At 44.7% G+C, this 24,646-nt stretch overlaps 1 protein-coding gene across 7 annotated transcripts in view; it reads right to left on the reverse strand.

Annotated features, from left to right (window-relative positions):
* Positions 1-24,646, reverse strand: part of CSPP1 (centrosome and spindle pole associated protein 1) — a 1,229,219-nt gene that overhangs the window by 504,127 nt on the left and 700,446 nt on the right. For all 7 annotated transcript variants that reach the window (XM_078687197.1, XM_078687198.1, XM_078687199.1 and 4 more), the window contains one exon: positions 29-146. In XM_078687197.1, the coding sequence (XP_078543323.1) occupies positions 29-146 (118 nt within the window). The remainder of the gene's footprint in view (positions 1-28; positions 147-24,646) is intronic.

Below are 24,646 nucleotides of genomic sequence, written 5' to 3' on the forward strand. Positions count from 1 at the left end.
ACATGCCAGCCTTAAAGCCTCAATATACCTGTTTTTGCAGCTCCTCTTGATATAACTGTGCCGCTTCTTTTGACTGCTTTGACTTTTCCTCAGGAAACACTCCCAGACTTGCTCCAGATTCAGCGTTTCTATTTTCATTAAATCGCCTGAAACAAAAATTAAGCATAGGTAAGAACTGGTATTAAGTAAGGTTATAAGCATATTCAGAATAATGAACTTCCTATGGGATCCCCCACGCACCAACTTATTTTTCTTCTTAAAGAATGATGATTTAATTGAATTAAATTATTTTTCAGTTCCACCCTTTGCAAATTTAACCAAATTAAGTTGAAGAAGCCAGTACAAAGCATGTGAGTGTTTTACTGACTACAATGACTGGTATATTGGTTACTAAATATCAGTGTATTGGGCAGAGATTAGTGCTTTTTCAGAATTGTAGTTAGTTTTGTGGAGTTCCTCTTGTGGACCCTTGTTTTGCTCCACTTGTACCTTTCTGGGTGCAGGAAGCAAAAAAGTACTGATTAGGACTTACTTACTTTAACAAGCAGGCTATATAGATTAAAAGATGATGAACATCTTTGGACCCCTCCCAACCTTAGAAAGACCGCAACAATAAAAGGAAAAGTATCTTGACATAATACAAATTCTCAACCATAGCAATCTTGAATTAAGTTAAGGATTATCTCTGTTCATGAAAAAAAGCATGCCGGAATACATCTTTTGAGGGGCCTGGCACTCAAAGTCAACAATAAAACAAAAACAATTGTAGGTGGACGAGAGCAGGGAAGGAGTTACCTACAGCCATAATTTTTAAAAGACCAGACAAAAAAGGTGTCAGTCCAGACGATGATTTGGGGTCAATTTGGAATCAATGGAATTATTCTACACCAACAAATATTTGAAAAAATAAGCAGTAAATGGTATATCATGTACTGGGAACATTGTCAAACACATGGATTGAAATTTATAGGGGGTGTAAAAGATTTTTAACATAAACATTTCTGATAGATTTGTGGCAATGGTGCTGAATCATAATCCACTGGTAAAAACTGTATAGAATTTAAATAACATTTGATGGGGAATTCTGGATTGTTCAACAATTCATTTTTGTAAAAATGAGTGACTCATGGTAAATGTTTTAAGTCATAATGGGTCAGAAAGATTGTCAAAATGTGAATAAAACTAAAATACAACTTAGCAGCGGAATAGTTATTGTGTCTTCAGTTCGTTTTGGAAAATACTTCTCAAATGGCCCACCTTAAACACATTTTACCAAACAACGCTGAATGCAAATTGAATGGGTTATAAAGGTAAATCTAAACACATGGCCACAAAGACAATGACACAGCTAAGGCTCTGCAAACACAGGCGTGAACCCAGAGATAGAAACATGCATGTCCCCCTCTCATACGCAGAATTAAGTAATGATGTAAGGGCTGAACATTGCATCTCCAGGGAAACACTGGTGCGAGAAGATCAAAATAAGCCACTTAGCTCAGAGGAGGTATTTGGCATATTGTAAGGGTATTGATTTCCTATCCATCCCTTAAGGAGAGAGAGGCCCAGGCAGTGGCCCGTACACAAACCAGGTCCCTTGCCTTCGAGGTATCTGTAGTAAGGGGCAGTGCGACTGGAGAGGTCCACGCCTAGCGTTACTCTAAGCCCTGATAAAAGAACAGGCTGAATAACAGTTGTATGCTGCTGTAACTTTGTATGTTGTAAATTCAACATTAAAATTAAAGATTGGAAAAAGGATTCCATGTGTATAATAAACGTGCTATGAATAAGAGAAATGGGATAATTGACAAGTGAGGAGATAAAACAGAAGTGAATGTTGACCATTATTAGGCAAGCAAAGCAAACCAATATAAAGAAATATCTTTGGAGTGCCTTGATGGAAGCAAGTGACAATGAATAAGCATATTGGCTGCATATCATCTTATGTACCATGTTTATGAATTTGCTTGCACAAAGTAAACTTTTTAATGAATAAGAATAAAGCCTCAAAGAAGCCAAGAAATTACTGGCGTTATGTGGAGAATTACAAATCTGAAATTATGGAACTATGTGAACTAATATAGAGACTTTAGGAATATGTAAAATTAAAGTTTCTAAAGCTATATATTTACCTTTTCTGCACCACAGAAAGAATGAGGGACTTCCGCCAGTGCTGGAAAAAGAAAATCAGTTTTGGGAACTAATGACCGTGAGAGGGGGCTATGAGATCAGGTCCTGGGCTATTTGGTATTAGGTAGCTGGCAGACTAGCAGCATCAACACGACCGCTATACTCTCCTGAACAGTACCAACGGCCATATATTGAAGGGCAGTGGCGACAGTTCCCAACATGGCTACCATTCCTGTATTGGATAGCACTAATACTTAGCAGCTGGGATACTTAACTTAAATGGAACAGGGACAGTATCTTTCACCAGATTTACCACATGTTTAATGGGGCAACCGTAACATGTCTCAACAAGGATGATTTACATTTCATGGGCAATCCCAACACTACTCCAGTAGACTGTCACACAATTATTGGCCAGTGCCACTACTAATCAACTGAGATGCAATGCTTTTAGTAAATACTGTTCACAACTCTTCGCCTTGGTTGAATGGGTCCTGTTGAACTCTGGTCTTTGGGGTGGTGGGTTGGGAGGCACAACCCAATCCACCAATCTACCTGGAAAGTGTTCTCTTTCTAATTGCTCTGCGCTGTTTGAAACTAGCATATCAAATGAACAGTTGACAATGAATTCGGTATTCACAGGTTCTATCAATGTAGAAGGTCAAAGCTTTGTGAGGATCCAGACAATGGAGCCTTTCCTTCACTTTGATGGGAAGCGGAGGCAAATAAAATAAAGGGAGGGTCACAACTTTAGGTAGGAATTGAGTTTTTGTTCTTAAAAGAGACTTGCCTGGAAAGAACGATCTAAACGGAGGATGACTACACTATGCATGCATCTCATTAAAACTTGAGCTGAGGTAAAGGCAATAAGTAAAACGGTCTTTACTGTCAACACCTCAATGAGCACCTATACATGGGTTCTAAAAGGGAATCCATCAAGGTGGGTATCAAATTAAGGTGCCAATGAGCTAAAATGAAGGGTCAAGGAGCAAACATGTAGGTCAAACCTTTAAGACCTCAAAACAAAAGGAGATTTAAACAAGGGTTGATAAGGTAAACAAAGAAAGGCTGAAAGGGCCCAGATAATCTTCAATTGTGTCTACAACAAGGCCTTGCGGGCTAAAAAAAAGTGCAACACTTCTGAACAAAGTACTTTAGGGAGAACCAAGTCCCGCCTGACACATCAAACAGTAAAATAGGACAACGACCATGATACACAGATTTCATGGAAGGAACCAGGACCAACAAAATTATATCCACCACCATCTTTTGCTAATTGAATGCACCCAAACTGCCTCACTCAGTCTCCAGGCCTGAAAGTGGAGGCTCTGTTGATTTCGGCGCAAGATCCGTCGCTCTGATTTCAAAAGGTGGTCTGCCCAAAGACAGATGTATCAGATCCACATACTACACACTCTGAGGAAAGCCCAGTGTGACCAATATCATCTGCGCCCAGTCTTGACACATCTTCCTCAGAATCTGATTAAGTAACGGAATAGATCAGAATGCATAGTCTATTAGAAATTCCCATGTCAGACAAAATAAATCCTCTAGAGCTTCCTGCAGTGGAAACTGAAGAGCGCAGAACAGTTGGCAATGTGTTTTCAGTGTTGTGGAGAAAAGCCTTGCAGTACCTCTGGGTAAAGCTGCCACTCATGGTTAGCCAAGTGGCACTGAATAAAGTGGTCTACTCTTGCATGCACTGATCCTGTCAGTAGAATGCTCCATTCCCTGCACAGCTGCGCCTGGAAGCTGCTGCCTCTCTTGTCAGTGGCTCGAGGCCCTCCTCCACCCGCAGGCCCTGGCCTGCGCCTCATCCCTGGTGGTCCAGTGGGGAGCTTCTCTGGTCTGCCACTGCTCTGCCCTCCATCTCTTGGCCTAATGATCTCTTTTCCTTCTGATTTCTTTTGCTTTCCTTTTTTTCAGAGCTTTTCTGAGCTTTTTTCTGTGCTTTTTCACTTTTAACTCTTTCTTGCCTCTTCCATGTGTGTGCCTTTTTAACTTCCGTGTCACTGTCCGTCACCTGCGGCCCGCCCCCCTCCAGGACCGAATCCTGCTTTCCTGCCTCCCAGCTGTCCAGCCCTCCCCCTCACACTATTTATGGCGGCCGCTGCGCAGCAGGCACAATGCTGGCACTTTAGCCTGCACCGCACCCAGCGCCACGGACCCTGGTTGTCGGACCATCCACCGCTACGACACCAACACCATCCATGCTCTCAACACCAGACACCACTCCGCCTGCTGCCGCGCATCGCCGATGGACACCCAAGGCCCTTTTTCCTGCCAGAACTGCAGCTGTACCTTCGCCTGCCACTGCACCCCAGCCACATCCACAGCACGACCGAAAACACTCAACCCGTCCACCTCAACTGCATCCTGCTCAACACAAGCTCCCTGCACAAACACATCATGGAGATCTGGGACTTGCTAGACTTCGCCGACCCCGACATCACCTTCCTCATGGAAACCTGGATGAATTCCACCTCCATCTCAGACACCACCACCACCACGGCTATCCCGGACGACCACAAGGACGCATCAACAAATCTGAGGGGCAGGGGGGAGGCATCACCATCATATACAAAAGCACAACAAAGCCTTGGAATGGCTCGGCTCCTTCCTCGCCGGCCGAGCACAGAGAGTCAGACTACCTCGGTTCCTCTCAGAACCCACAGAGATCAGCTGTGGAGTGCCTCAGGGCTCCTCCCTGGCCCCAAGCTTTTCAACATCCACATGGCCACACTCGCAGGCATCGTCAGGAAACACAGAATGAACATAGTCTCCTACGCCGACACACAGCTGATTCTCTCCCTCACCAATGAACCCACAGTTGCCAAGAACAATTTTCACAACAGGGGTGAAGGCTGTCGCTGCCTGCCCCCCCCCCCCTCTGTCTGGGATGACTCCTGGTGGCCCGCAGCACTTGGAAGTGCCCCTACACCCACAGACCACACGCGGAACCTCTGCATCACACTGGACTCCTCGCTCACCATGAGCTGCCAGATCAACACCAACTCATCATCCTGATTCCGCATGATATGCCTGCTCTGAAAGATCTTCAAATAGATCCCCACTGAGTCCAGAAGATGGTCACCCACGCACTCGTCAGCAGCAGAATAGACTACGGCAATGCTCTCTATGCCTGCATCACCCAGAAACTCCTCAAGAAACTGCTGACATCCAGACCGCCTTCGCCAGACTCATTCTCAAAATCCCCCACTGCAGCCACATCACCTAAGGGATCTCCCTAGGCTCTCAGTCAACAAAAGCTCCTCACATATGCCTACAAAGCTCTACGTGACCCAATAATTGCGGCCCTGAATGGAGAGCCATGCCCATGCCCCCTTAAGATTTCGGACACAGAAGCCCTGGGGAGCCTCAACGACTGAGTGGAGCTTGGGGGCTCTGGCTGGAGACAGCTTTGTAGACCACACTTACCTGCTCCCCCACTAATGAAAACAGGCTGCACGCACCCCCTCAGGTGAGAGACATCCATTTGAACGTGTCGGACAGCGGCTGGAACAACACTGCGAGGTGAATGGCGCTGATCGCAACCGCCAGGGAAGACAGGGCATGCGCTCCGGAGTCACAGCTACCTACAGTGGGAGTACGTATTAACCGCGCAGTGCCCAGCGCCTGCATGTGATTGAGAGGCCCAGAAGGACTACGCTCTGCATCCTAGCTAAAAGCACTGTCTGAGGTACCAAAGGTTAGTGGGGCCTCGAGCACAGTGAGTGCCAAAGGGCTACGTGGTTAGCCCTGGTACAGATAATTGGGGCCTGTATGACTGTCGCACTTGGGGAGGAGGTTCTGAGCTGCCACACCCCACCTCTGGATTTAAGATCAAAAGCCAACCACCCACCTTGCTTTCGGAGCCAGCGATTGAAGGGATTGCCTCGAGGGGAATCATTGCGAGCAAGGGGCCACAGGCGGACCCATGGAAGTGTCGCTGACACTGCTCCTAATGCGGAAAGCAGGACCAGTGCAGGATCCGAAGAGAAGCGGTAGCTAATCAACCAACGAGGCGCGCTGGTGACCCGCCAAGCTTACAGATTCCAGCAAGAGTCGAATCCCCCTTCCCCTCTTAACACGCCAGAAGGGTCACAGAGATGGCAGAAGGAAGAACTAAGAGAGGAGGCTCGATCAAAGAAAAGCACTCTCGCATCCCTGAGGGGGACAGTAAGGGTACTACAAGCCGCTCCACATTACTTACAGAAGAATGTGGCCCGGTCACTCTCCCCTACCTGGAGGCCCTCTTCTCCACCCTGAGGGATGAGCTCATGTCAGTAAAGAAGGACATCACGTCTGAGCTCCAAGCAGTCCGGAAGGAACAGATATTGGAGACAGATTGGAAGATCTGAAACGCCTAGAGTCCTCAAGAGATAAAGAATTAGAATAGATGCAACAAGAGATCATCAGTTTGTCTAAGCAGCATCTGGATCTCCAGGCCCATGCAGAAGGCATGGAGAGTCGCTCAAGCCGAAACAACAACAGAATTCGAGTTCGGGAGAAGAGCAGACCGGTTGGTCACAAGAAGGACCCACTGGAATCCCAGTTAAGTCCTAATGGCTCCATGGGCTCAAGGATGCGTGGTAGAAAATCACATCTGTGAAGGAGCCAGAAAGCAGCCTCCGTTTCGGGACATTGCCTGGAAAGAGCACGCACTCGTGCTCCACCGGGATTGATCCGGTCCTTACCTCACTCTCTCTTATTACACGCTCATGGTTACACCTATTCTGGTACTACAAAGGATTCTCTTTGTACTGGCGTCACTTCTTGACAGATCTGCCGATCGGCTTGTACTCTTCCGTTTTGAACATTGATTGCCAAGATATTAGTTACCCTGCCGGGTTGGAATTATCACCGGATGTGGGTTCTCCAAATTTGGATTCAGCCACAGAGCCCTGAAGAGTTGTAGAACACTGTTTTCTACGACGAAACACATGTCGGCTGGCTGTGTGTAACTTATGTCTGATGACCAATTAACAAGAAGAAAAAAAAAGCAGACTCCAGCGTTGGTTTGGTCCTATTGCTCCTAAATATTCTTCCATATGATATGTTATTTTGTATGAGTGCACAGGACTGTTGCTAAAATTGTGATTGTGTGGTTTTTCTACACAGATTGAGAGGTTTTTAGGGTCTCCCCTTCCTGACAGCACCATCCTTACCTTTTGAACCAATACCAAATAACGTCAATAGTGCTTGAGCGCCATTACTTCCTGTCTACTAAAACCCGGTTCTACCCACTCATCTGTGATGGCCACAAGCTGTGCAAGGTTAGCTCCTGTGCTAGAAACTCTAAAACGACTGGTATCGGTGCTGTGGCTGGACGAGTTCCTGGGGTGTCATTAATTTGATCCGAGGATCAAGCCGGTTCCCACTATGGGGACTTTTGAGTCTGCCTCAAAAAACCTACCTTGGAGCGAGAACAGCATCCAAAATGTCCAGCCCCAAATGTTTCTTTTGTTTATTGTAGACTTGTCTCATGTCTTGGAAGACTTGATACTCAATAGCAATTGAGTTGTTCTGGAGCAGGACTAAGATCAGGATTACATCTGGGCTTGGTGGATGTTGCAGGCCCAAGCAATGAAAAGTGTGGTCTCTTTGTCCCTAATGGTCTTGAAATGCATGAGGTAACATTTATCGCCCAACAAGGAGTACCATCTCTGCCCAGATAACACAGACTCACCTTGTAAGGGTGTGAAATGGACATCTGCTTATTGAAGGGCTGACACTGCTTAAAAAGTGATCTTCGGGGTGGTGATATTGTCAGTAATGCACAGTAAAAGGTTTGAAAATGAAAAAATAAGCAAAAAGAAATAGCAAAGTGGCATTATAAGAAAGATGCAGTGAGGGGCGTGGCCAATTAGATCCCACCTACCAAATCCCTGAAGGGTCCCCAACTTTTTCAGCGATTTGTCCCACCACAGAGGTGTCCCACGCGTGATCCTCTGGTCCTAGCAAATCCATCATATGGCAGACCTCCATGCAAGCATAAACACCCCAGTAACCTATGGCAGTGCCCGCCAGATAGTTTTGTATAGCAACCCCAGGATATCATCTCACCTCCCCCCAGTGCCACTTTAATCACAAGGCAAGGTCCCACCACTCAACAAATCACTTATTAGTGTCTGCGCAGCCCAGTAATACAGAGGGTATATCCATCGTCCAGTCATCTGGTGCTTGCACACATTTACCAACAGCCATATGGGAAGGCTTATTTATTCACCCATAGAAAGAATCAAATCTTAAACAGTACTCAGAGCCAACCTTGGGAGAAAGGAAGGGGAAGTTTTAGAGCACATATTGTAGTGGTGGTTAACACCATGATTTTAAACATGGTAACCTTGCCCATAATGTTGAGTGGAAGTTTGGCCCATCAAGTAAGATCAGTTTGTGTTGAGTATCAGGGGTCCCCGGTTAAGATTCCAAGTCAAATTTGTTAACAAGGCTATTTGGATTCCCTGACACTGAATGCTGAGCTGTGATGGCCAGTCTACGTCTCCACTATCACCCTTTGATGGAGCCGTGTGGGATTTAGCCCAGTTAACCTGGAGGTTAGAGGCCTCCCCATAAAGGATCAGCATCTGAATTAGACAAGGTCCTGTGAGGGAGGATCGAGAACGAAAAAGGATATCATACCATATGGGATTGATTACGTTGACTAATGCGAATATTGTCCGTCAAAGGGTCACACACAAGCACAAAGTAAATGCAGAATTGTCACACACATGCAGCAGAATTGTCACACACATGCAAACTGGAAACCTGGAAGCTATATTGAAGATGTACAGTACAGCCCTCACCTCTCAGTATGTACTCAACTGTGGATATGTCATGGGGCTCCCACCTTCATATATGAAAGTTTTACATTTATGGACGGCTGGCTAGTGGCTTACAAAGATCACTCTAACCAGTGCAGGCTCATTGCCCCCACAAGTTAGATCCTATAAATCCTTTCATAATTCTATTATTGGTTGTTCAGTTATTCCCCAGTTGGGACTTGTCTTAAATTTGGTCGGATTATTTATTTGTCAATGACAGGGTGTTCTAAAGTGGGGGAAGGTGTCCTTAAAAGGGGTCCTGCTGTTATCACATTTAAAGGTAGATTGGTTTTCTGACATGAAGTCTTAATCCTGGAAGCGAGAGAGAGGCCACTACTCGAAATGCATAAATTTGTAGCACACAATAGAGGCACAGGGCCAATTCAAGTTTATATCTTAGACATTCAAGGGGAAGTGGTCAGCAATTGGATGTTACAAAACTTGTGTGTAACTCATTAGGAACACATGCTGCAATCCTTCTGAAAGCCCACCTGAATGACAAAGAAGGTGATTGCCTGAGACGTAGATGGAGGGGCCTGGTATTTAGAAACGGTTAAGGCACATACGCCAGAGGCGCCGCAAACAGGGTGCACATGGGAACTCAATTTGTGCTTGAGGATACTGGCATAGACCTAGAAAGGCAATATGTATCAGGCAAGGGCCGGCAAGATGGGCTCCCACTCATACTGGGCAGAACATATACCCTGAATGTTGATCATCACTTCCTAGTAGCATTCTCACTGAAACTAGCAGCTTGTCTGGACACACTCAATCTGTTAGGGGGGAGATTTAACTCTGTTATAGACATCTTTAAATCAGTCACACCTCCCCCTACCCCCTCCTGGCATGACATCTATTTGAAATACAACAGCACTAAGAGACTGGTTGCAGGAATGGAAACTGGTTGATGCATTGACAGGATTGAAAGAATATTCCTTTTATAAGTCCTCACATGTGTTTCATGCCAGGCTGGATTGTTTGGTATGCTCGCTATCATTGCAAACACAAGTATACCATGCTACCTAGGTAAGTTAAACACTCTCTGACCATAACTCTCTAGAACCGAGTCTGGCATGGGTAGACATCCAACCCCTATAACAACTTGGAGAGTGCAATCTGCATGGCTTGAGCAGGGGACTTCTACCCAGTCTCTGAGAAAAAGGACCACCAATTACTTTCAATCAAATGCGGACACTGTTTCTTTGCCCAAGGTCGAATGGGAAGCATTTAATACAGCAGTCTGTTTTGTAACAAAAATAGAAGCTTGCAGATCTTGAAAAACAATCTTTCTTACAGGTGCTGGAAAGGGGCATCACTGCAGATACCAGCCTGTTTTAAAGAAGCCAGGGACAAACATGCTGTTTTACTTGAATGTTTATGTTGCCTTGACATGGCGGCACATAAGGTCAAAAAGCATGCTAAGGTTGATAAAGCTAGTAAACTATTGGTGTGGTTGATTCAGCCACAACGCCTACAAGTCCTGGCTTCTTCTGTCAAGGGTCACTCCAGTGGCTCAGTCCTCAAACAACAGACAGGCTGCCACTTTCAGACAATATTATGGAAAGCAGTATTCATTTGAGCCTGGACCTAATTTCAAGATTATGGAAAATTCATGACTGGGCTTAACATGCCTCAAGTGCCACCATAAACGTTGAAAAGACAGAGGCACTGATATCAAAACAGGAGGTCAAACCTTCCATGTCCTCGCAAGAGGCTGTGCTAGCTTACCTATGGAGCGCTTTAGGACTTATGAGCCAAAGCTGGTCCCCAGATTGGTCAAATTATGTCAAGAGACTAGGGCAAAAGGATACCTCATTGATACGATATAAGAGGCAATAGTTGCTTTGATATTGAAATCCAGACGTGACCCTGCAATACCGCCTATTATACATTTTAAACACTGATTCTAATATATATTAAGCAAAATTCTAGCTTATAGATTACTGCCTTACCTACTGCTCTCAGAGAAAGCAGTGTTTAGTGTGTTCATGCAGATACCCCATTTGGTCCACCATCTTTGTTAGTAGCGGTCTAATTGCAGCAGGGTGTGTCCTGTATGGTGATAAGAAGGGCCAGTGCATGGAGGCACCTCTAGGTCTATTGACTAAGCTTTTGCTGGAGGGGCTGGGGGGGGGGAAGGACATTTTTATTGTATGTATGTTTTTATTATTGAATACTTGCCTGAATACTCTGAGCCTCATTCTTTTTAAGACTCACCAGGCACTCCGAGAACGCTGTGTTTAGTGCATTTGTGCAGATACCTCAGTGTTTGGCCATCTTGGGTCACTATCTTTGCTAGTCATGGTCTAGTCGCCGTGTGAGGATGTCCTGTGGAGTCCAGGGCATGGACACGAAGCAGGTGCGTCAAAGGCATGCCTGTGGCAAAGTCTGTCTCCCCCATCTATGCTCATTCCGCGCTCAGTGCCAGCCATGCTGCTCAAATATCTACCTACCCGAGCACATGTAGAAGGTACTCTTCCTCTGAGATTCAGGCTTTGAATCCTGGTGTTTCATGTTCAGGTCAGTTTGACCTGACATCTCAGCTCTACCGCTTGTTTTCCCTCTGGGCTCCTTTAAACTGTATGATGGTTTGTCATCTGCCAATGACCCCTAGTTTAATTTCCCCCTGAAGGCTAGTAACCATCATGCTAACAAGCTAAGGATTCAGGTAGCAGTGATAAATGTGCAATCTCTCCACAAAAATGCAATGCATATCTTTGGCTTCTTAGGGAAGAACCCCATGACATCCTATTTCTCACTGAAACATGGATGAGCGATGGCTCAGCGCTTGATATTGTGTTAGCTGTCCCCGCAAGCTATTCGATCATTCACCATGCCAGAGTGGAAAAGAGAGGTGGGGCGCTGCTGTAATCTCAAAACTCCCCCTGAAATGTACTTCTTTTGACACTCCTGAACTTTGTGGGGCTGAATGCTTGGGTTTCCGCCTTTCCCCTTCAGCTAATGTCTGAAATGTTAAGCTACCAGGCTACTTAATATTTTAGATACAGCTGGTCAGGCTACTCATTTTATGTCCCCGCCTGATGACCGTCTGTTCAGCTACATGCTAAAGCACTCCAATTTATGGGTTTTGGGCACCTTGAACATTCATTTGAACATGTCAGAAGATCACCATGCCGCTCTACTCTTGGACACTATATCTGCCTGGAACCTGAAGCAATTCGTGGACAAACCCACCCACTCCGAAGGTCATCTGCTTGATACAATCTTCTCTAATGGTTGTATCAAGGTTGCAGCGGATCTGAGTAATACTCTACAGTGTACTTTTGCTGGATTTTGGAGCAAGGCCCCAGATGTAGAGGGCTTAATTCTTCACTTCCACACTGTAATTGGGGCAAGGTCAAGACAGACGAAATTACTTCTATTCTGAATTACAGTGATCCTTGTTTTCTGGCTGTATTTAAACAGATGCACTGACAGTTAAAGCCTGGTAAGGTAACATGGCTAACTAAGTGGCAACTATTGGATCAGGTTCTGGTGGTCTGAGACGCCTATCAGCTCCATGGTGATGAGAAGCTTAAATCAATGTGGTAGAACTGTAAAAATCTCGAAAGAATTTAGAAACAGCAGTATTAAGCTCCTATGGGGAAGAAGGTCCTGGGGCAAACTCTTTAAAAGGCAGTACGAGAAATCCTTAATTGCATGAATGAGGAGACTTGAGAGGTATTCTCTTCCTGTTAGCCAGTTGCCTTGTGTATCTTAATGGAAGACAACTGCAAGCCGAATTAGGCCGAGTGGACAATGTATGACAACTTTCAGTTTCTTCTTGCATTTTGTGGGGTTGACTGGTGGTTCTCTAGAGGCAAAAGACACTCAATCTCTTCAATTTAAAGGCACAAGATGACTGGAAGAATGGATAGATGTTTTGCCTCATGATCTTCATGCAGCCTCGACACAGCCATGATGCCCACTCAGCAAGACATCAGGAGATAGGCCACAGTGCGCCTGCTTAGAAGTCTGTGACGCTCTTTCCTTTTAGTTATCAGTGCCAGGTTGGTCGCAGACATCATTATTTGACTCCGACTCATACCACGCGTCACCAGAATGTTCTCTTAAATTTTGGGTGATCTGATAGCAGCAGCGCCTGAAGGCCAAGAGGTCGAAAGTGCCATACACTAACACATTTTCATCACCACGTTTCTAAAGACTTCAATTTGCAAAGGGTCAGCAGCAGAGAAAGGAAAGAGTATCATTGGTTTTATTTTTATAGACATGGAAATGGGCTTGGGTGACTTAAATGTCTATGGTGCCCGATAGCCTTCACAATGACATCAATGTTTCATGTCAGATTCTCACTTTCTAGAACATGAAGATGAAGTAAGAATTTTCTATTCTTTTATGTCATCTTCTTATGACAGAGTCTTATTTCTAGATCTTATTTTATTTTTATTCATTCATTCATTTGGCCACAAATCATCCCGAGGGGATCTCTAGGCGCCTTTACAGCGGGGGTGTCACTCAATACAAGATGAAATTATAGGGTGAATAGTCAGGTTTTCTGGAGATTTTTAAAAAGGGGAGGTCAGAGCATACACGAATAGACAAGGGCAGCTGATTCCAGTAATAAGGTGTGAGGTAGAAGAAAGAGCGGCTTCCAAACCTGGATGTTCGAATACGTTTGGGGTGTAAGAGTAGTAGATCACTGGATCTGAGCTGGCTGACTGGGATGTCTGGCTGAAGTTTGTTTCTGAGGTAAAGGAGGCCGTTACCATGGAGAGTTTTACAGACCAGCCAAAAAAGTTTGAAAAGGTTGCTTTTTTTAATTAGGAGCCAATGAAGGAAATGGAGGGTGCGCTCCAAAGGAGAACGGGGGGAAGGTTCAGGACCAAGCGTGCAGCTGAGTTCTGCACTACCTGGAGCCTAGTTAGGAAGTTTTCATTGATTCCTACCATTAAAGCATTGCCATAGTCAATACAACTTATTATCAAGGCTTGAACAAGAGATTTCCTGGTTTGCAGTGAGGTCCATTGAAAGACTTTCTTAAGCATTCATGTTACACCAAAACAGGTTCTGGAGATAGTTTTCACATGCTCAGTAATGGAGAGATTATCATCTATGAAAACTCCCAGGTTCTTTGCAAATTTTTTTGATAGGTGGTTGGCCCAACTCCAATGGCCACCAGTCGGCTGACCAGACTGAGCTTTTCTGAAAAAAAGGATCTCCGTTTTGTTCGTATTGAGCTGCAAAAAATGATCTGCCATCCATGTGAAAAGTCGTAGTAAACAGTTCTTACATTTTACTTTGGTCAGCACGGATTATGGTCCATAGTGATGACCAATTGAGTGTAGTCAGCATAAGAGAAGGTTTCAAACCCACATGACCGGATAAGTTTTACCAGGGGTGTCACATAAACATTAAACAAGGTGAGACTCAAAATTGAGCCCTGCAGCACCCCTTTATTCAGGACCATAAATGCAGATGAATAGTCACCCAGATGAGTACGTTCAGACAGGAAATTCTTCATCCATTACAAAGCTTTACCCAATACTCCAATCTCCCCAAGTCTTTGGACTAAGATTTGATGAGAGATGGTGTTGAAAGCTGCTAACAGTTTCCAGAGAACCAGCATAGCTGTAGAGCCCGGGTCCAAAGACAATTTGATGGAATCCGTAACATCTACTAAGGCTGAATCCGTGCTGTGGGACGCACGCAAACCTGACTGAGAAGCATCCAGCAGGTGGTTCAATTCGAGGTACTCCTTCGAGGGCATTCAAACCCATTTCTCCTGACGATAACAAGGTTAGAGGTGCCTCAGAGCACAGATACTACATGAAGCAAAATCATGTCCACTTCACAGACATCACACACGGAGGATGAGGGTAAGTCAATGGCATCTGCCTCTTGTATTTTGGACATGGTAATACAAGCAAAAAGAGACAAAGTCTTTGAGGCAGTGTACGAGACATGTTCAAACAGAGTCAAATCAAATTTCAGGAATCGGTCTTTGATCCCAAATTCACAGGTTTAAATTCCAGCGGGATTCCAGTCGTTAATCCTTCTTAGGTCAATAAAATGAGTGCCACTAAGGTCAGTAACATTACGCATCTGTTATTTCAAGGTCAAGAGGCCCAAGAGTAAAACGTGTGCTTTACAAACACATTACATTACGTTTTATGTCATACTAAAGCTGCTCATAAGGCTCAGAAGATGTTTGAATACTGAATACTCACATAAATCAAGATGAAATACACGCTGATATACTAGTAGGCTGCATTTGGTTCTTTTCATGGGAATTTAACTCGAAACTGCAAACTAGGATCTCTATTTTTCAATAGTTGGGACCACATTGTGCTGATTGTTTGATAGTGCATAAGTGTCATAATAGAGGGTTTTAAACGAAGATAAAGAAGAAGGAGGAGGAGAAGGAGGAGAAGGAGGGAGGAGGAGGAGGGAGGAAGAAGGAGGGAGGAGAGAGGAGGAGAGAGGAGAGAGGAGGAGAGAGGAGGGGGAGGAGGGGGAGGAGGGGGAGGAGGGGGAGGAGGGGAAAGGAGGGGGGAAGGTGGGGGGAGGAGGGGGGAAGGTGGGGGGAGGAAGAGGGGAGATGGGGAGGAGGAGAGGAGGAGGAGGAGGAGGGAGAGGGGGAGGAGGAAGGAGGAAGGAGGATGGAGGACGGAGGACGGAGGAAGGAGGAAGGAGGATGGAGGACGGAGGAAGGAGGAAGGTGAAAGGAGGAAGGAGGAAGGAGGAAGGAGGAAGGAGGGAGGAGGGAGGAGGGAGGAGGGAGGAGGGAGGAGGGAGGAGGGAGGGGGAGAGGAGGGGGGGAGGAGGGAGAGGAGGGGGGAGGAAGGAAGGAGGAGAGAGGAGGAGGGAGGAGGAGGGAGGAGGAGGAGAAGGAGGAAGGAGGAGAAGGAGGAAGGAGGAGGGAGGAGGGAGGAGGGAGGAGGAAGGAGGAGGATAGTAGTAGTAGTGGTAATAGTAGTAGTAGTAGTATCCCTACCTATTCAGGATGAGGCCATGACTTGGTCAATGATCACATTTTTTCCCCCAGAGGTTTCTATCTCATCTAGTATCCTGCAAGACTAAGTCTGAACCCTATAGTAAACAGTCTTTATTCAGCTACATCAGCAGCATTAGGATCAGTACTCGGAGGTAGTCTGAATCCTATAGTGACCATAAGCCCCTTGTAGCCTTGAAATTCCCTACCTTATTCATCTTCTCCCATCTTTCAAAGGATAATTTCACTTCAACTACACATTCTGATGGGCTTAGGCTCTATGGAACATGGGCGACCAATAGGGTTTTTAAAAAAACAACTCATTCCTTATCATTTAGCTTTTTAGTTCATGTCGGTCTGAACAAATTGATGGGGCTCACATGATTAGGTAGGTGATTTGTAGATATCTGTTCTAAAATTAAACTATCCTTGCTAAAGCCAGCTAGTAATCTTCTCCACTCAGTAGTCAATTGGGTTGACACTTGGCCAGGAGGCAACTGTAAAAAGTTTTGAAAATTGGCCTGAAAGATACTGCAGCAATTATAATATGTCAGGAACACTATAAGATAGCTATTAAGAAAAAGAAATTTTCCTTACGTAAGCACAAATGGGACTCCATAATACTTGCTAGCGAGACCAAGAATGTTAAATCATTGGGGCACTGTTACCGCTATTAAAGACAGTGATGTTAATGTATCCAGCACAAGTATGCATATTACTGCTGAACAATGAGTTGCTCACTTCTCACTAATCTATTCCTTAGTGCCAGTCTTAATATGCAAACTTTGGAACAAATCTCATTATGAAGGAAATTATAGCTCATTTTGGCTGCTGAGGTGGCCAAAAGAAATATAGAAACAACAGTTGATGGACAGAATGCAGAACAATGTCATACATTCACCCTAGTACAGAGATCTGGGCCTAAATCCATCATTTGTTTGCTCACCATGCCATTCCAGTTTGAACCCAGCCATATGCAAATCATTCTTGACCCTGTCCCCCACAGCCTGGCTGAAGACGGCTGTTGGCCAGAAACCAGTCCCAGGATGCTTGTTTCCGGTCCAGGGAAGACATGGCTTGGCAGTTCGGGCTGGACTGTTCCCATGAGGCACAGGGTCAGACTGATTTGCTTATGGCCATGTCTTAACTGGGGTGGTGGAGTGAGCTAAAGAATGATGATGGATTAAACCCAGATCAGTGACTGGGGGTGAGTGTCTGAAAAGTTTCAGCGCTCCGTCCATCATCTCCTTGTCTTTGCAAAAGAAATATAGCACGGCCTAAGGAACAAGTAGACTGCAGAGTGTGGCGGACTGGGAAAACGACCTGACTGGTGCCAACCATCAGAGGAGGTAGTATATCAAAGTCGGGGTTGCCCTAGGAAACGGAGGAAGGTGTGGGAGCACTGGTGTGAACACAGACAATGAAAAGTGGTTTCCGCAAGAGGGCAAAGGTAACACAATTATGTGGACATACGATATGTGCTAACCTGTATTGTATAATGGTTGATGTGCACATACATGTTACAGGCCTCTATTGTCTACCTTTAGTTATTTCTCTCTCTGATGTTTATCTTGTCATTGATTCATCTACTGTATTACGTACTGAACAACTGTTTAATAAAAAGAAAAAAAAAATCTAATTTGATAATTATGGCACCCTAACTGTCGAGATATGTGAGGTCATTAAAGTGTGGCCTGTACCTCGAAAAGCCTAGAGCTCTTGGCCACAGCCTTTGTAAATGTTATGACAGAGTTAGATCTGGAGACAAACTTCACCGAATTAAAAATAATGGTATACGGAAGACTTAGTCAAACCATAAGGGAATATCAGTTCATTGTAACGCACTAAGGTTTCCCAGTTTCCATACCTGGGGATTATTTATGACCGCTCCACTTCTTGGGAGTTATGACCGCTCCACTTCTTGGGAGTTATAACTTGTCTGCCTGGAGACAGAAACTATAACAGTTGGTGGGCACCTTGTTATCTCTATCTTTTGCAATAGCAGCCCAATCCCTGCCAAAGCTGCGGGGCTGGGCCAGAGGAGGGGGTAGAGAGGGTCCCGGTACAAAAATAAAGAATAAACTTACCGTAACGCGGCTGCCGCCTCCCGCACACAGCTGGTCCTACTTCTGACTCTGGGCAGAGGCTCCCAGCCTATCCTGCGGCCAATCCTGAAGCTGCTCTCGCATCAGAGCAGCTTCAGGATTGGTTTGAATGTCAGCAACTTGCGCTCCCAGGCAGACTGGGAGCCTGTGCCTGCTCTCTCCAGCACCAGCATCACAGATGAGGCTGGAGAGAGCTTCACTGATCATGAGGGGTTTGGACGGCCGGCCATACACCTCATGCGCAGTGAAGGGAGTACCCACCACTCCCCCACCAGCAGTGTCATCCCCTGGACCCGCCTCCAAGACTTGTCAGAGTACACAATAAAATAATCAGTGCTAAGGATGTAGTTTGGATCAACAAACAGAAAAGTCTACGCCTCGGTGAATCAAACAAAGCAGGGAAATCACTGGCCTCCTATCTAAAGTTTAAAATCCAAAAGTAGGAGATTAATGCCATCAAAGATGAAGCAGGTATCGTCCACAGTAGCCCAAACATGATAGCTGATATGTTCAAAGACTTATCAAAAACTATATAAAGCTAATTCCAATTTGAAACAACTAAATAACAAGAAATACCTGGACAAGATTCTCTCAACACCTTATCTGACCAGAAAGGTCCGCCATCAATGGCCCTATAGATATGCAAAAGATTGAGAGCGCCATTAAGAAATAAAAAATGGGCAAAGCCCCATGTCCCTAGGGCTATAATGCCACCTTTTCTAAAACATTTGCTACACATCTTCAGCAACCACTTCTGAATTTATATAGACAGTTTGCAAACGCAGAGAAAATCACAGGTACACCTGCAGAAGCCATTATAACAGTCATACCAAAAGAGGGTAAAGATGCTCTCCTTACAAAAAAGTATAGGTGATCTCTCTAATAAATCTAGATTCAAAGTATATGCAATGATCTTAGCATCCGGGTCCAAAAGTATATTGCTAAACTTATTCATCCATCAAAGGGAGCCTTGTTCAAGCATAGACTCTCGAGCGATAACACCAGGATTTTCTGTCACGCTATTGAAAAGGCAAAACTAACAAATTCACAAACGGTGGCCATCACCCTCAACGCAGAAAAAGTGTTTGACAAGGTGGATTGGACATACCTGCGTATGACACTTGAAAAATGTAACCTGGGAGACACAGTAATACGTATGATCATGGCCCTATAGCATGAACCAAAGGCCAAAGTCAGGGCTGGGGGAGCTATTTCCTCCAACCTTGTCTTTAAGGCAAGAGACTAGACAAGAATATCCCTTCTCACCATCACTCTTTCTATTAGCCATAGAGCTGTTTCTGCAACACTTAAGAGAAAACCAGAACATACCAGGTGTAGACTTTAGTAACAATATTTATAAAGTGGCCACCTATGCAGACGATGTTCTGATAGTTTCTAAGGAGGCGGACACAGCTATTCCGGCCCTTATGAAATTGTTACAAGAGTTTGCCGAAGTTTCAGGCTACACACTTAAAGACAAAACTGAAGATAAACTGCCAAACGCTCTGGGTAATAAAGGAATAATAGGAGACACAGGACTAGCATGGTAAGCAGGGTCTACTAAATACCTGGGACTAGAATTTCCTACTGATCTCATTAACACCCTTGAAAAGAATGAAAACATCCTATATAAAAATAACTGAACTACTGAATGTATGGTCACCAAAGTTTTTATGGTGGAGGGGTAGAGTTGAGACAATAAAAATTATGATAACACCCTTTCAACTACCTTAATAGCATGCTACCGATGACACTATCAGAAGACGTCCTGAGTTAACTTGATAATACTTTTAACAACTTTTTATGGCAAGGAAATAAGTAGAGAATCTTGATTGTAAAACTCAAGTAGCTAAACCCAGTGGAGGAGTAGGCTTACCAAACTTTAGGAACTACCAGATGGAATTTCCTCTGTAAAAAGGTGCTGCTTGGTTTGTCGAAACTCCTGAATATCTACCTCCATGGCTGGATGTAGAGAGAAGCCTCCTTAAGGATATCTCCCTCCCTGCCATTATGACAACTCATACCATGATACTACCACATTCTAAATACATTATTCATAACACACAAAAAAGCACTTTCCTGCATGGACATCTACTCTAATATTAAATAGGCAACTCTAACATGGCTGCGATCTGGTACAACCCCAAAATTAAAATAGATGGCCAACTTACATTTTGGCAAGACTGGTCCCAAAGAGGCCTTAATCAGCTTAGAGATTTGTATGATGATACCTCACCTAAGGCCTTCTCAACCCTTCATAAAGAGAGGAAACTGACTGATATACACCTATACAGATTTTTTAAACTTGAAGTTCAGATCTCTAAACTACCTGTAAAACAGATAAGCCCCTCACTACCTCTAAAGCTAACCCAACTATTCAAAGTGGGTCGTATGGTTTCAAGATTAAACTACTACTTGCTAAACCACGTAAAATGAGAGGAAATGGGAAGCAGAATCCACCACCAGAAAGATCAAATTTCAATGGAACCTCATATATGACACCCTTCAGGAATACCATCTCACTTGCACTCTCCCAATTTAAATTTATGATCATAAACAGGGCCTACTGTGCGCCTGCCAGACTACATAGGCTCAACCTCACTCAAACACCCCAATGATGGAACTGTAGTTTACATGTGGAAGATTTAGCACACATGCTGTTTTCAATGCCCAATCATACAATCTTTCTGGGACAGGGTCTTCGACTGTATTAAGCAAACACTACATGACACTCTATGGCCCTTCTGAAACTGTACTGTTCCCTCCTGTCGGTCTTACTTCCTGTCCCCTGACCTTGATGGTTCCCCCTTTTGTTTGACAGTGTGTTGACTTAACTACATCATTTTTACCATTGTGTTGGTTTTATTCGTGCTTTCGCCACTTTGTACAGAGCTCTGATACCCGTAAGGGTCATGTTCGCGCTTTATAAAACTTTTCAAATAAATAAATAAACCCGACCAGAGAATTCTCATACATTGTAGGCTACCTGGATCCCCAACTTAAAAATCATAGATGGGGAGCCCATCTCGTTTTGCCGGTTGCTGCTTGCTTTCGTGTCAGGTTCCCGGGGGGGGGGGGGGGGGGTAAGGGGCAGCACGGAACATGCACGGGCGTGCCCAGGCCGCGTCCGTGAGAAGCCCGGGACAACAGTGGGCCCGTCTGCGTCCGGAAGAGGCTGGGGTGGGTCTCCTCTCTTAGTTCTGCTGTCCCTGTGGGAGCTTTTGGGCGATGTGGACCAATCACAAGAAGAAGGAGAGAGACTTTTCTACACAGTAAGCTTCTTTATTACTTTCCCTACTTGTGACTGTGATTTTTTACCAGCTGGGAAAAAATAAAAAAATAGTGTGTTCTGCAAAATGTCCAAAGGGAAGCAACTGGGGAACAGGGAGGGAACACCCAAGATCCTACAAAACTCTGCACTTGACTGCTTCTTTACAAAGGCTGTTACAGCCTTAGACAAGGAAATACTAGCAGTTCAACGTTGGCTATCTCTAGGGGGTAGCACCCTTATCACTTTGAACCAAGACCTAGTGCAAAGTGGGGTGACGGAGGACATTGTCCACGGTGATCTTGAAAGCGCAGAAGTACCAGTTACAACCCCAATAGAACCATTACTGCCTCCTGCGAAACCTTTTTACCCCTCATGCCAAGTCTCTACGCTACCTGGCCCACCCGCTAAAAAGAAGAAAAATCTGAAACATCTAGAGCCCTCAGTGGGTACAAAGACTAAGTCTAAGAAAAAGCTGCAGGAACCACCACAAGGAACTATTAGCACTCATCATGCTCCAATTATTGTGCAAGAACTCCAACCTGCCCAGACAGTCATTTAAGTTCTTCCCCTGCAAGACAGACTCTTTAATAAATCGGTTTGAATTATTATTAACTAAAAATCTCGCACCAATTCTGTATAGACTCGACAAGCTTGAGGCTAATGTGGGAAGCTTATTGAAATCCATCAGGTCAACTGGAAGGTGTAGAAATAGATAGAGTATTTCCTTTCGGTTTCTACCACCTTGGGGGGAGCACATAGCCCTGCAGGTATCCCGAATAGGATGGGAAACAAAAACATAAAACACCCAAAATTAGCACCAGCAGGGTTTGCTGGGATTGGCCAGGTTAAAGCTCAATCATAAAATGGAGCAACAAAGCAATTGAACCAAACAAGCGGAGGAGGGTTCTCTGGTGGTAGCCTAAGGCCCAAAACCCAGAGTTCTGAAACTAATTTAAGGGGAAATGGTTCAAGGGGTTATGGCTCAGTGAGACAGCCTTCCTTCCTGTCAGACAGATGTTGTGGCTCAGGGAGGAGAGTCCTATCGCTGATTTACAGCTGAACATGATGTCTTTGAATATTGCAGGGCTGCGCTCTAAACTCAATGATCTGGAGTGGGGCAGATTAGTGGATAACTCTCACATCTGTCTATTCCAAGAAACATGGTCCACTGAACAGATCCACAGGGTGGGTTTCTCCACATTTAGCCTAGAAGAGAGACAGTCCTCATCTGGCAGACCTGCAGGCGGGTTGTTGATCTGGGTCAAGACGACATTAGCTTGTAAAATTAAGCGCCTAGACATAGACTCACAAGAGATCCTTGGAATTGATGTAGTCTCGTTCAAAAGGGAAATCCAGGTTAGGATTATCAACATATAAAACCGATTTAAAAGCCCCCATAAGCCCTCTGATACCATGAAAATGCTAACTAACTTCCTTGAAACTGCCAAAAATGAGTACCACCTGATTAAAGCAGGTGATTTTAATACAACATACAAGCCTGTAGAGTATGTACAGGAAGTAGTTCAGGAGGAAGAAGCTAGAGGCATTAAAAGGTTCCAGATCCCAACTCTTAGAACCTGCTGCCCAACATTAGTGCATCTTTTATCATTCACTCTTGCTTATGGAGTCCCTGTAATGGGAGGACACACTCAGATGCAAATGCGGAGTACACTTTTAAGAGGGGGAACACTCTGTTGGAGTACCATGCGCTCTATAAGCTGTATAATAATAATAATAATAATAATAACAATAACATTAAAAGCAGAATTTACTTCATTATCGTAGACCTCGATCTTTAGCCACAAGTTAGTAAAATGTCCATCCTCAATTGTGAAGAAAGTGATCACAATGCACTGCTCTTAACCCTCTCTGGGCTCCTGGTCTAAAAGCCCCAGTACAATCCATCAAAGGCGCCTGTGGTAACTACCAACAATAAAAAGGAGGGTCAAGTGGGCAAAAGTAGTTACTGATGGCAAGCTTCTCCCTAAAATCTACAAAGAGGGGCTCAGACTCTAGTGAATATGAGTAATGTAAACACAAAGCATGACACAGTTTTGGCTAGTTATCAAGTTTTGTCGAACAACATCTAGCCCTATTTTAGTAGTCAGAGAAGGCAACTTTCGTTTAAATATAAAAAGGCCACATGGTACAACAATGCATGCAGACAAGCAAGAGCAGAATTAATGGTTGCAGTAAAAGTAGAGTCAAGGCCTGACATAACTAATAAAAGGAGCATTTACAAGAGCACACAAGCGGAGGCTAACAGAGCTGGGTAATAGAAAATTGGCACATCCTAGTCGAGGCATCCAGGCAAAAGGATTGTCTGTTATTCTGGCATCTTTTTTCTAAAGGTGTAACCCATCAGGTTAGTGAAGAAGATTTTTATATACAGCCACACACCTGGGAAGAGTACTTCCAGGCATTATATTCTGAGAAGGAATGTGGGCTTGAGAGTGATTCGGTGAAACAAATGGGGCTAGTAATTAAATGCTTGACGCAAATGAGGTAGTGAGCTTCTCCTTAATGGAGTCTATGAATGCTATAAGCTCACTACAAACAGGCAGAGCCCCTGGGTTAGACAGACTGCCGGGGGACCTATATAAATCGGAACCCAAAATATGGGGCCCACTGCTGTATACAGTTTTGAATGCCATTGCACGTGGAGGAGACATCCCGGCAACCTGGAAGGGTGCCAAGATAATCCCAATATTTAAAAAAGAGGGAACCCTGCAAATTATAGGCCCATCAGCCTCATAGTGGTGTCCGAGAAAGTGTTTAGTAAAATGATTTCATCACACATTCAAAACTGGATAGAGGACAATAGTATTCTTTCGCACCTGCAGCACAAGTTACTACTTGTGTAACGATATATCTGTAAGAGACATTAGTTAGTGATAGATTCCTTACCTTAGAATATCCCCAGGCGCCAGACTGGATCCGGAAATTTTTGCGTAGCAATACCCCTGCGCGTCGGTAGGCGTCGTCTGCGGCTCCGCGTCCGTCATCGGCGTCGTTAGCCCCGGAATGACGTCGTCGGAGTACTTAGACGCCGCCCATGCGCGCTGACGTCAGTTCTGATACACAGCTTTTCCGCGCCAGATACGCAGAGCCATGATAGAACCAACACTGGTGCCAAGAAACTAGGGCCCTGAAAGGGGATGACCTTAACCCTCGATATCGGTTCGCAGAACGGGGAGGATGGGTGGGTCGGTAAGGAATCTATCACTAACTAATGTCTCTTACAGATATATCGTTACACAAGTAGTAACTTGTGCATCTGAAAGAGACACGTTAGTGATAGATTCCTTACCTTAGAATAGATACCCCAGCAATACCAACCCCGGTGGTGGGTCTGCGAACCAATAAT

The sequence above is a fragment of the Lissotriton helveticus genome, chromosome 4_1 (genome assembly GCF_964261635.1).
Source record: "Lissotriton helveticus chromosome 4_1, aLisHel1.1, whole genome shotgun sequence".
Classification (NCBI taxonomy): domain Eukaryota; kingdom Metazoa; phylum Chordata; class Amphibia; order Caudata; family Salamandridae; genus Lissotriton; species Lissotriton helveticus.